Source organism: Ochotona princeps, chromosome 11 (genome assembly GCF_030435755.1).
Source record: "Ochotona princeps isolate mOchPri1 chromosome 11, mOchPri1.hap1, whole genome shotgun sequence".
Lineage (NCBI taxonomy): Eukaryota > Metazoa > Chordata > Mammalia > Lagomorpha > Ochotonidae > Ochotona > Ochotona princeps.
In genome coordinates, this window is record NC_080842.1 from 59,842,104 (window position 1) to 59,855,272 (window position 13,169).

The following is a 13,169-nucleotide window of genomic DNA, read 5'->3' on the forward strand; positions in this document are numbered from 1 at the left end:
GCACCGGTTCTAATCCCGCTTCCCATCCAGCTCCCTGCTTATGGCCTGGGAAAGCAGTCGAGGATGGCCCAAAGTCTTGGATCCTGCACCCATGTGGGAGACCCAGAAGAGGCTCCTGGCTTTGGATCGGCTCAGCACCAGTCGTTGTGGTCACTTGGGGAGCGAATCATCCGACGGAAGATATTTCTCTCTGTCTCTCCTCCTCTCTGTGTATATCTGACTTTACAATAAAAAAATAAATAAATCTTAAAAAAAAAGACCAAACCTCACTAGCTTCCTAAGGCCTCTTCCCCTACGACAGTTAAACCCCTTACTCTTAAAACCACCATGAACAGCCAGCTCTCTCTAGACTTTCAACCATGTGGATTAACAAATACCTATTCTGTGCATTATACAAATGGATGCATATGCCATTTTCTGCTTGTGTCTGGCTTCTTTTCTATAGCATTACATTGGTGGGATTTGTTTTCTTTTGGTGTATAAAAATTGTATCTCATTAAGCACTTGGCCATACTTTTAAAGTATGAGCACTCCAATAATTATAATATGTCCAAGTAGAATGAATATCTTCATTTAACTTTAATTAAAAGTTAAATTGATTTCTCTGTAAAATTATTTGCTTGTTTTTGCTTAACCTAAAACAAAGTTAAAAAAAAAAAAGCTGGATTGTGTTATCACAGAAGTTGTAAGTCTTAACACATTCCAGCAACACACTTGCCTGTTCTGTCTTTATGTCATGTGCGACACTCAGTTACGTGGTGGAGAAGGCAAAGGCCCACGGCTGAGAATACTGCAGGGGAGTGCCAGGGTGGAGTTCCCACTCAGTGACTTTGGGTGCTTGAGCGAAAGGTTAGTTAGAGCCTATTTTTAGGTGGCCTGTGTGGAAAAAGATCTACTAAGATGGATGATGGAAAGGTCCACCTCAGGCTTTTGAAAAGATTTGGGCTTTGACAAGAGGGAGGAAAAAATCTATTTTGACAATTTGTGGCAAAGTTCAGCTTGGACTCTTGAAAGAATTATGGAACTTGCGGGTTGATTCCAAGGGGAATGTGTGTCTATCTCCAAGTGTGGACTGTTTCACAAGCAGACCTTGAGATTTCCTGTGTAGGTCTTGCAGTTGTTTCTTGGCTCTGACGGTATAGTATGGGGAAGGGAAGTCGATCCTGTCGGAGATCTGTGCTCTTGAGCACACAGCGTGGTGTGATGGTGGCTGAGCGGTTATCAAGACATTGCCTGATTGAGCTGTATCATTGACCTGGTCTTCCTTTGTTTCCTCTCAACCATTGTTTCTCGCTTCCCAAAATTCTGATAGGGGATTTGGTGTGCTTGTGGCTATTCCTTGTGCCCTATAGGAAAACCTCTGTGCTATGTGGCTTTAGATAGTGTCAAAGCACGGATCTTCCACCTTTTGCTAAATAGAGTTGTCTGGACTACAAAAATGGCTGAACAAGAAAACCCTGTAGCCCTAAGAAATATGGAACCTTGATTTAATAGTTTACTAATAATGCAACGATAAAATATTAGACATAGGACTTTTCTTTTCACTCCAAATCCTACAGTGACTTCTCAAATGATTCTTTCCAAATTCAAAAGAAGTGCAGTCTTCTTTAATCACATCTAATGAGCTCTTTGTTTAAGGAAGAGGAGCTCTAACACAAAGAGGCAAAGGTGTCATTTTAACTTTTATGTCCATAGGAATACATCTTATTCCTTTTGGCAAAGCCCTGTTTTTAGGGTCTATTTTTTCTTTTAAATCTCTTTTTTGAGCAATAGTATTTTGAATTTGCCATAAGACCAAATCACATATAAATTGTTGTATTGTGTCCCTGTGAAGATCTAAGAAGATCCTATCATATCATTTGTTTTGTTTGCACTTTGACAGCAAGGACTTGATCTTATCTATGACATATACCTTTTGAAAAATTTCTGGTAAGATGAAAACATGTTCCCTCCCTGGCACAATCATCTTAATTTTGTGAGCAACATGGGCATGGGTCTCCAGTTTTCTTATAACTAGTATGTAAGGTTGGAAGTTCTATTTCACAAATTTCCCTGTGTTTGTCTTCTGGAATGGTTAGTGGCAAAATTTCCGTATTGCAAGGAGGGTAGCATAGCTGTGCTGCTTTGAGCCACAGTTCCCTTTCTTGGACAAACTTCATGATTTTCAGTGTTTTTGCAATGACATATTTGAACTCAGACTACACAGAGGATTTTCTGAGTTGATCACATCTATCAGGGCAAATCCATTTTGGAATACTCATAATCTTAGATGCATTTAAATCTGCTCATTTCCTTTGACACAGAAGGGAACTGAGGCTGAGTCACTATGTGAACTGTCCAAGATCAAATTGCTGGCTAGTGCCACTTTGAATAAGGTTCTATCTTCTTCCTGCCTCCCTGACTTCCCACTTTGGGTGCATCCGGAACCACAAAGTAGATTTATCAGGTAGACTTGACTCTATCTCCTCCTGTCAAATCTCATGAGGTTTCCATTGGTTTCAAGCTCATTACTCCTTTTAGAAATCTTAATGGTCAAGATAATGATCGTCCAGGTTTAAGAAGATAGATTGGCAGGAAAGTTGCAAGGAACTGAGAGAACCCTTACTTGAACCCCATGAGCGCAAAGCCCACCTTTCATGTGCGGACCTTCCATGGAAGAGAAGATGGCTCAGCTACTCCTGTGCTGCTCACTGAATCCATTTCATTTGTGCCCTGTGAAAACCATGTATTTGAAAGCTATTCTCCTAAGCCTTCTCTCACTGCCCTCACCCCTTTCCTCAGTGACTGTAATTTCTCCTTGAGACATTCTCTTACTAGTTCAGTCACACTCTTCTTAAGACAGTCACTGTCCTTTGCTTCCTGGTATAAACCTCTCTGTTAGTTGCTAGAAAGGAAGAGAAATAAGACTCACAAGTACACAATTTATTAGAAGTAAATGAAATTTCTTTAACTCTATCCAGGATTACTCAAGTTTTGAAGGATAAGTCTTACTGAAGTGGTGAAATTTCAATTTGATAAACAGAATGGCTTCAGAAACTGAAAGCTTCCTTCTTGCTGCTATTCTAAGAGCAGAAGTTTCTGATAGTACTGGCTAGTCATGTCTACCATTGTCACTTCTAAGGCTTAGATGCTAAGTGGAGAAATTGTTCACAACTAAAGGTAGTAGACAAGTTGCCGTCATTATAAATATGAGAAGATCTTTAAAAGGTTCCTAGAGAAAGCATTTTATGGAAAAATGCATGCATGTCAGGGTTGCTTGCACCATAATAAACATTTCTTACAAGTTTTTTTTTTCTGTGCAATTTGTACAGCACCTTCATATTTGAAAGTGATATGGAATGTTAGGGTCTACTTATTGTTTTAATTTGGAATTATTTGTTTATTTGTGCGAGGGAGAAGGGAATAGAGAGAGGGGACCTCTCAAATTCTGGTAATGGCTCCCTGACTAGGCCACAGCTGGGTGCCTAGAAGTTTATCTGAGTCTCTCATATAGATAGCAGAAACCCAAACACTCCAGCCACCACTGCTGCCACCTGGGACTGCCCGCAGAAGAGCATCAGTTTAGAAATGGAGCCAGGGGGCAGTTCAGGGAATCTGGTGTTAAAGGGGTGCAAGCATCTTAAATGGGATCATAACTAGCAGGCTAAATGTCTGTCCCTTGGGCTACTTCTATTTGCTCCATTCCCTGAGTTTTGGGAGGGCATAGCTTTAATCCTGAATCACTCCATTTCTCTAGAAAAAAATAGAGATTATTCTTCTGAATTTAAATATTGTACATTTATTACTGAAAAATTGAAACATTACACATAAATAAAACTGGACAGTCATTATAATTGCCATAATCCACTGTGAATATCTTGCATACTCTGCTTGTCTTCCTCTTTGTTTCTGAATACACACACACACACACACACACACATTTCTATGTAGGTTAACTACTTATAATTATTGTTTCTTCATGCCTAATTTGAAACCTAAGTATATTTGATCTTTTATTGTGATTATATTATTAAATAAAGTTTACAGAATGTTTTAGGATGTTTTAATGCTAGTGTTAAAGATACACGCTTATGAACTGACTCATGATTTACCTAACTAGGCCTGTTAATGTTAGTCATTCAAACTTCATCAATTTTTCAATAACATAAATGCTGCAGCACAAATGATTGTCAGACCAAAAATCCTTGCAAAAACCCCTGTTATTCCTTACAATGAATTTTTAGAAATAAAATTTCTAGATCTTTGGTGTTACTTATTTTTAAAGTTTTCAATAAGCAATTCTATTTACCTATAGAAAAATTTCAACCATCTGTAATTCCACCAATAGTATTTGACATTTTTAAGTGAACTGCTGCATGTGGGAGCCAGTCCTGGTGGTGATCTTGGTTGTGGTTATTTCCTCAAAAATCCCATGTCTGATTGGTTTGCAAATCCAGATTAAGATTTTATGTTGCCATAAACTTTACTTTCAACCTGAAAGCTAATTGCTTACTAAGATGAGAATTTAGCTTCTTTCTGCCTTTCTTATATTTGGGAAATGTTGATTTGTTGTATTACAGTCACGTTCAAATATTAAAGTACCATGGTACAAACAAAAGCAAAATAATCAAACCCTTCTAAAGCTCTGTGTGGTAGGATTAATGAAAATAAAAAGGATAATAATGACTGTACTTATTCACATTTCCCTTTTAAGGTTGTTTGCAAAATACAATTTCTTCCCTAAAAGCAGGAACAGTTAAGCTAATTAGGAGCCATGCTCTAGAAAGAAGTTGAAGTACTAGTAGTTGCTTTTAAGCCTCATATTTGTGTGCCTCTATTTGGTGTGGTTCTTATGTACTTTAGGCTATGGAATAAACTATCTTTCTTATTTAATGGAATGTTATTGTACTTCAGAGTTATTTTAAATAATCAAATAGTGGCCAATCTAATAAAAGATGATTTGCCTTATTTTCAGCTTCAGTATAAAGAAATATACTGCTAAATACTCTGATTGAGCATTTCTTACAAAAATAACACTTTGTATTATAGATTAACTCACCTGATATAAAAATTAAGGTAATTTAAAATATTTATGAGTTCCACAAACATGGCAGAGTTGGACATCAGACAAATTCCTGTTTCAGCCATCCTTTTATTACCTTTTATCTGAGTGCTTAATAAATAACACTTCCTTCCTTATGTTTATAGTAGTCCAACTGACTACAGCTCAGATTAATTTTCACATTATTTTTGCCTTGATAAGTAAGTGCTCAAAGCTCACTTTGAGGTACCAGTTAAAATAGAATGCCAAAATCTACAGAAGGTTTATTGGAGAGAAGAGATGTGTTGCTGAGTTTACCCATCAGGTCTTATTTTAAAAGTAAGAAAGCAAAAAAAAAAAAAAATAGGCAGCATATATACTAAGTGGTAGCCTTCCTCTACTCGTGGCCCCAAGGGTCTGCTCTTCACTTTGACACCATCATCACAGTTTTGGGTAAAATAAGGCTTACTATGAGAGTGTGTATAAAATCGAAATCCCTGTTGTACTCTACGCTGCCCCTAACATCTATGCTTTGCACAGTCTTGGCTTCAAATCAGAGACCCAAAGTGTGTGTTCTGAACCTGATGTGGCCTATCATGATCAATTAGTCCCTCTAGAAATTAAAAGCCAGCAATTGAATGCCTGTTAGCAATGATTAACTTTGAAAACACTGGCAATTTGAGACAGACCTCTTTCCTTGCTGGAAGAATGCTCTAGGCAGGCAATATTCCCAGGAATTTTGGTCTCTAGATTCATGGCCACTCCATTGGATATAAGCTGCCTCAGGGGTGTTTTCTTTGCCTTGTATTTGAGGATGATTGTTATTCTTATGAGACTTCAGTTCTTCCTGGAACAGCTTTGGTAGGCTGCTTAAACCCTCAACTTGCTTATTTTCCTCTGTTGTAAAATGGGCACATACATAATGTTTTTCTTGGAGGATTCTGAGAATGACATTGATGGAGATTTGGAGCTTGGATTTTTGATCTTAATATCTAGCCTGTGAAAGTGTGGTAGTAAATGTTATTCTCACTCTCTGCTTTGAAAAGATTCAGCCTTAAAATTTTTAATATAGTTTATGTAAGGCTCCAAAACCAAAGACTTTTGTGCTAGTGGTTAATTTTTGTGCCTTTGCCTATATTCACATATACACACAAAAAAATTAATGTCCAATTCAGTTGCTTTTGCAATTTGATTTTTGGTTTGACCTCTTGTATTTAAATAGCTTTTAGATATGGACAGTCATCTGATATGCAAGATAGGATAGCCTGTGAATTGGAGTAGGAGTGGGGACAAGTATCTAAATGTTAGATACTTAACTTTTTTGTTGATTTTATAGAATTGAGTCTCTGTCTCTTTCTCTGTGCTTCTCTTTCAACTAATAAGAATGGGATTTTTTTTTCTTTCTGCCAAGGGCCATTTGGGTATTTATAACATTATTCACAGCCCATACAAAATTATCAACCTAAACATTAGCCTCATATAGATTTATTGAATTTTGAGTCCCACCCTGTGGCTGCCTTGGCAAGGCCAGGACAAATGTTCTGCGGGCCTCCTGGAGACATTCCACACTACTGAAAAATTCAGGTTCCTTCCAATGTTGGGGCCTTGGAGATGGTTAACAGAACCACTGAGGGAGAATGTGCCATTGGCAAGGAATCTGGCTTTGTGTGGATATGAAACATTACTGTACTCAACACATGTTAATAAATTCCTCTTTGTATTGTTGAAATAAAATAGGGTTGACTTAGGTGCAAATTATAAAGGAGAGAGTTGCAAGGTGTGTTTTAAGGCGTAGAAGAAGAATCTGAGTATGGAGGAAACTGACACTGCTCTTTCATATCAAATTATTCTTCGATTTCCTGCAAACCTGCCTCCCCCTTGCCCAAATAACATGGCAAACACTCTTGTATAGTATCAGACGACTTCTTGGGAGTGCTCGGGATACAGCGTTGTGATCACAGTAAGGTTTTAATAGATCCATGTTGACTGAAACTAGACATTTACCAATCTGGGAGGGAACCATGGAGATGAGGTGAAAAGGGGCTGTAAGGAAAGAGGCAGAAAACAGGACAGAGGGATTCGACACAGAAAGCAGCTGGGGGGAAGAAGCAATTCTGCTTGGGGAGTAACTAACAATTTGTTTTCCTGAAAAAGGAAAGAAAGGAACAAACATAAAGAAAAAAAATAGAATTTTGAACCTGAAGAGTTAATAACTATAAGATATGTAAGATATCTCTGACATTAGGGTTGCATTTTCCAAGCTTAACAAGCTTAAAGGTAGTGGAAGGTAGTACATTTGCCCCAAGAATCTATTTAAACTTTGATCCGTGTGGTGATGTGAAGTTACTGGGAGATGCGATGGGCTGCGGTTTACATGTCCTTTAAGTGTGCTTGTGCCTAAATCAGCCCCTTTGTGGTGGTGAAAGGGAAAACAAACTTGTGTCAGATCACCTCTGGTTTTGGTGGAGGTGCTGATTTGATTTTTTAAAAAGTGAAATTAGGTGACAAAAGAAAAAAAAGAAAGCAATGTAAGCTGTTTAAAATATCAAAAACAATGATATAACATGTTCCAGTGTAAGGAATGTCTTTAAAAGGTGTGAATAGGATTGACAAAAATCTTGCTAGAAGCCTAGCACTGAAAGGGCACAGAGAAAGCATTCGTGAATATCCTGACACAGGGAATCACTTGATAATAATTAATAAACATTGACTCTTCTCAGCCAAGTGAACAATATTATTTCACAGCTGACTGTGTTGGGGGTAGAGCCAGTAACCTTTGTCCTGAATTTTAATAATTTACTGAAGTTTTACGTGAAATCAGAGTATAATTGGGAAGCAGATGAGGGTTTCTTGTGTGGGGGTTGCAGTCACATCGCTAATTGCATGGCTTAAAGCATTCCCGAGGTTGTATGTTCCAGTTCTTTCTTGATTTCGAAAATCAAAACTCCAGTAATTTTCTGCCATCTGTAAAGAGGGAAAATGAGCCAGTGCAATGTCTTCAGCTCACTTAAAATGTCAAAACCTTTGAACATACTTTTATGTCTGGGAACGATGAACTCTAAATTTCATCACATTGTTAGGGAATTTAGAAGCAACTTGTTGCAGATATCAGAATAGACAGATCTCTTAGAATGTAGGTAGTTTATGCAGAGAAACAGCCGGGTGTTTTGTGGCTTTGTTTGGTATTTCTTCCTTTCACTTTATTGTTTGAACAACTTCATATTCAAAATGTGTGCTGGAACAAAATGCCACTTTTTCTTCATAAAGAGATTGGGAAAGAACTTGTGAACTTAATCTAAGAAGGAATTTAATGCAGTATTGCTTTCCCCATTCCTTTTGGAAACCTGGGATATTTTTTTTTCAAGTAAGTTACTATCAACTAAAGACATGGGCTGATTTTGAAAATCTGTTGGGTTGTCAATTCTTTAAAAATACATCCGTTCATAAAGACAAATAAGTGTGTATGTGTCTTGCCAGAACTTGAAGGGGTTAAATCAGTGAACTGTAGTGTTACGGGAAGCGAGTTTCTGCTATATTGAGTACCTCGAGTTTGTTATGTATTCAATATGTAGTGTCATCATAAAACAGTTGCACCTGCCTTGGCCTTCATTGTCTAAAGGTACAAGCTGAAAAATAAGAGGAAGAGAAGCTCAAGAAACGAGTCTTTCAGCTGAGAGCGTGTTGGTATTTTTCCCTCACTCCGTGGACATTCTTGATTTCCAGCACAAACTACACAGCCCAGGGCACCAGGGTTGGAATCCAGTGTTTATTCAGAAAGGCACCCTCAGGCAGTTAAGAGAGGAAATGCTCCGTGTAGACACAAGGCAGCCGAGGACTGAGGCTGTTCTGGGCACAGCAGCTGAGCCTGTATTTACTAACACTTGTTTTCTGGGAATCACAAGCAGGAACCTGAAAGGATGGGGTCTTGCGGCTTGTTCTCCTTACATGGAGCAGAGCAAACTGCAGCCACACTTCAGGAGCTGCTGTTTCCTCATTCCACGGGGACAGCCGGTTTCTGGGCACAGAACTTGCTTTAGAGCTTAACCAATACAGTCTGTTTTGTTGATTAAACAAACCCCCAAAGTGCCTCCCTTTGCTGAAGTCAAGCATCCACCTCCCCCATCAGAAAATATCTGATAAAAATGCATGATGTGGTAAACTGCCTCAGTCCCCGAGTGAGCTTGGGTTCCACTTGCAGATCCCAAAGTCCCCAGGGAATATATTTCAGTGAAACTATAGTCACGCTGTCCTTAAATCAGGAGCTTTGCCACTTGCTTGTTTTAGAAGAAAAATGAATTTTAAAATGTTGCAGGGGATTTGGCTTATTACATGGCCAGGGGTCTGTTTAGAGTGTGTGGCATTCAAGAATGTTTTTAACCACAGCATGATGCTTGAAGCCACCAAGGATCCAAGTGTTTCCTTTCTTTTTCTTTCCTTCTTGTGCTTCTTCTTGCTTTTTTTTTCCCCAAGCGTTACTTCACTGAGGCAGAGGGCTGCCTTTCAGTGACGTCACGAGTTTGAGCAGCAAGCTGCACAGGAGAAGGGAGGCTGGGTGAGTGACAGCCCAGCCTACTTTTTAATAGCTTTGTCATGTGACTGGGGACTGTAGTAAGACAGGTGCCTTCAGTTCACTCTCAGTAAGGGGCTGGTTGCCTGCATGAGTGTGTGCTCTGTGTTGCTGGGGATTGGAGTTGAAAAAGCTTGACTGGCGTCATTCAGGAGCTGGATGGCGTGGGACATGTGCAGCCAGGACTGTGTATGGAGTGAGATCGAGGTGAGCCGGGGCTGGGCTCGGTGCTGCAGCCAGGGCTGAGGCGTCCCGAAGATGCAATTATTCATGTAAAGGGAGTGGGGGGGATGGGCTTGGAAGAAGAGAAGAGGTAGAAAAGTAGCGGGGGCGGCAGCGGAGCGGGCGGGCACCCGGGCAGGCAGACAGGAGGGCGGGCGGGAGCTTGGGGAGGGGAATCTCAATCTTATCTTAACTCCAATAAGTTTGCTATTTTAAGGTGGCTCTGAGATGCCTTGAGCAAATCAAAGCTTAGCTGCTGTCATCAGTATCTGTTGCAGTTAGAAACTGTTTCTGTGTGCCTTTGGCTCTGCTTCCACTCATATACAATATTTATGCTCCCAGATATTGATATCAATCAGAAGCTGAAGTCTTTCCAGTGGTGTTTAGTGGCCTGCTTGGAAAAGTGCCATTTCCATGTATAATAAGAGAAGTAAAAATATTAAAATGGATGTGTTCAAATATAGTTCGTTTTGAATCTGGTCCACATTTCTCCTCCTCCGCGCTCTCTTGTGTCTGTTCATCAGACTGAGAACTTAACAAAATCCTAAATAATCCTGCTGGGGTATTTTAGATTGCTTTTTCCACACAACACAACATCACGGTGCTGCTTCGTTTATAACTCCTGTTTGTGGTGAGAGAGAGCGAGAGAAGTGGGCGTGGGGGGGGGAGCTGCCTTGCAGTGCAAGGTTTCCGTTCGCCTCAGCGGCAGGGACACCAATGGTTAAATCTCTGTGTACTGCGAGAGCTGCCTGTTCTGCCGGTCTGTGTGTGGAGCTGCTCGCTGCTCCAGTAAAAATAGATGGCAATACATCAATTCCACAGCCTCTGCTGACTACAATTCATACAGGGGGGCAACACCCAAGCGCTTTCCTCGTAATCTCTGGAGTCTGGCAACGGGAGCAGAGGATCTGGCCGTGCTTGCAGGCAGCACAACGCAATGTTCTCAGAAAGTTTGGGCAACTTGGGAAACAAGCGAAACTTTCAGTGCACTCTGGTGAGATGGAGTCGAATTGAAGTGCACCAAGGATCCCAGCTGTTAACAATGAACCTGACAAGGGATTTCGGGTGCTTCCTCCGGGAGGCTGGAAGCACTTAGGGTAAGGGGGAGGATCATGTGCCACACGTGATTTGATTAAATAAGTTATCCACGCGGTGCAGCGATACGCATCTAAAGTGAAAATGATTTGGCCCAGGCCGGCCGCGAAATGTGTTTTTGCTATCTAACCAGGCATGTCCCGTCGTCCTAACTCCTTGCTGGCTTTGTCTGTGTTCGCTTGATTTTTTCCTCGCTTGTCTGGGCGGACGGACTTGCCGATTGCAGTGGTTCTTCTCATATTGTGATTGCTTGGTAAGGCAGAAGGGCTATTGCATATCGCTTGTGAATGGGGCTTCCAAGTCAAGTCCTAGCTGTCTTCCAGTAGCCAGAGTGTCTGGTGGGTGGCTGGTTGGCTGGCATCGTAGGTCTCAGCTGCTTTCCTTTCATTTTTCCATCGTGTATTATTCCCAATGCTTCAAAAGAGTTGATTGAGGAACAAGATCATAAGGAAAGAAGCAAGATTTACTTTAATCGTTGGAATTTCAGCAGTCGTGTTCCAAGCTGCATTAGAACCTTTTAGACAGTATGCTTTGAGGTGTTTTGTTTGTTTCCTTAAGGAGGTCTCAGCCTAATTGTCCAGCCAGGGACTGAGTCATTGGCCAGCTAAGCCTGGCCGCTGACGGCTGTGTGGCTCTGTGAGCAGCCAGCTGCTCGAAGCCCTGCTTCAGCGGCTGCAGCCCTGGGAATTACCCCCGCCAGTTGAAAATATTACGAGCAGCAGGTAGCACGGGCAGCTTTCATTTTTTGAATCATTAATGTTTGCTGTCATCCTAAAACGCATTATGCCCTTTTGCACATAATGACAGGACAGCACGATGGTTCATAAAGGCCCATAGCACTAGAGTTACTCAGAGTCCCCGGTGTTTCGCAGTTTAATGAAGGTGATGTACAATAAGGTTACCAAGATTGATAGAGACACTTGACACGTACTCCATTGAGACTTGCTATTCTTTACTGCCCCTCTCCGCCCCCTTTCCCCTGTCTGAACTAATTTTTTTTTTAAGAAATTCTTTTTTTCCCACTAATATAATTAATGTGGCTGAGTCTACCCTGTCTTCTCTCTCTCTTTAAAATTTACCATCAATGGCACAAAAACCTCCAAAAGGTTAATGGAGAATTATACTTAATTATAATGATTCATTATCATTGGTGCAGTTAAGTTAATTTATTGTCTGCTCCTTAACTAAGAGAAAAGTCTGTTGGGGTGAAATAATGTACAATAATTAGCCTTTTGTGTTTGCTGACTGCTTTATCCTCTTAAATCTTACTATAAAATTAAGGCTGCAGTTGTGAAATCACTGTCATAGTTGCCGAATGGCTGTAGGAATTGTCTCTGTAATTGCAGGAAAGCACACCTGTTACAGATGTATAGGAAAGCCGTAAATATCACCATGTCAGCTGAGGACAGTTACAGGATTTGGACTGTTAAGTCTGGCATCATCCAAAGGCCAGATATAAATTAATAACATGAACATTTGCTCCTACCGACGTGTTTTAGGTTAGCAAGATAATGCCACATTTAGAACCACTGATTTTATTAGTATGTCAGCATTGTCACAAAATACATAAGGCATAAATGCCTTTTTTCTTTTCAGCCAAAATGTAAAATCAAAGGAGAGGGAGGGGAGAAGAAGTGACAGCAATCAAATGAGATCAAAATGTATCTGTTCTGCTTAGTCGTTTTCAAAAGTTCTTCTAAAATATGGATCTCTGGAAAGGTAGAGGGGTTTGAGTTGGTAATGCTTGGAAAAGGCAGTTGGAGGGACAGGAAGATGTTGTCCACTATTTGGCATGACACTTCAGCATTCCCAAACACAGCTCCTAGGTTCCACAGCAAGAACATAAAGCAGATATAGATAGCCCAAGTTTTCTAACTTATTTTTATTTGTTGTTGTTACCAAGGTCTTTTTTTGGAGGGGAAGGATCACCCATCCATGAAAGCCTGGTGTACTTTGGACACTGCAGAGCTCCTCTTAGCCTCCAAATTGGTGGTGTTGGGAAGAATTAACACTGTGTGTTTGTGCTTGGAGGACATGAGGTGTGGGCCAGACATAATTATACCAGTAACAAAATACAAATATTGGACCAGAACATGATCTTCTATTCCGTTCAGCTTCCACGGCTTATGGACCAGGTCCCGCAACTTTGTGACAAGTCATGTGATCAAAGACAAGACCACTCACAGGATAAGGAAGGAAGGTCCATCAAAAGGATGGTCCCCTTTCCTTTCATTGCCTTGTGTTAGTTTTTTGTGTGTCGGTGAG

The 13,169-nt window shown here is 40.4% G+C and overlaps 1 protein-coding gene across 1 annotated transcript in view; it reads left to right on the forward strand.

Moving 5' to 3' along the window:
• The first annotated feature begins 9,607 nt into the window (after nucleotides 1–9,607).
• PPARGC1A (PPARG coactivator 1 alpha) overlaps nucleotides 9,608–13,169 on the forward strand; it is a 97,671-nt gene continuing 94,109 nt past the window's right edge. Inside the window, exon 1 of the mRNA XM_004579175.2 lies at nucleotides 9,608–9,794. Within this exon, the coding sequence (XP_004579232.2) occupies nucleotides 9,747–9,794 (48 nt within the window). The 5' untranslated portion in view covers nucleotides 9,608–9,746. The remainder of the gene's footprint in view (nucleotides 9,795–13,169) is intronic.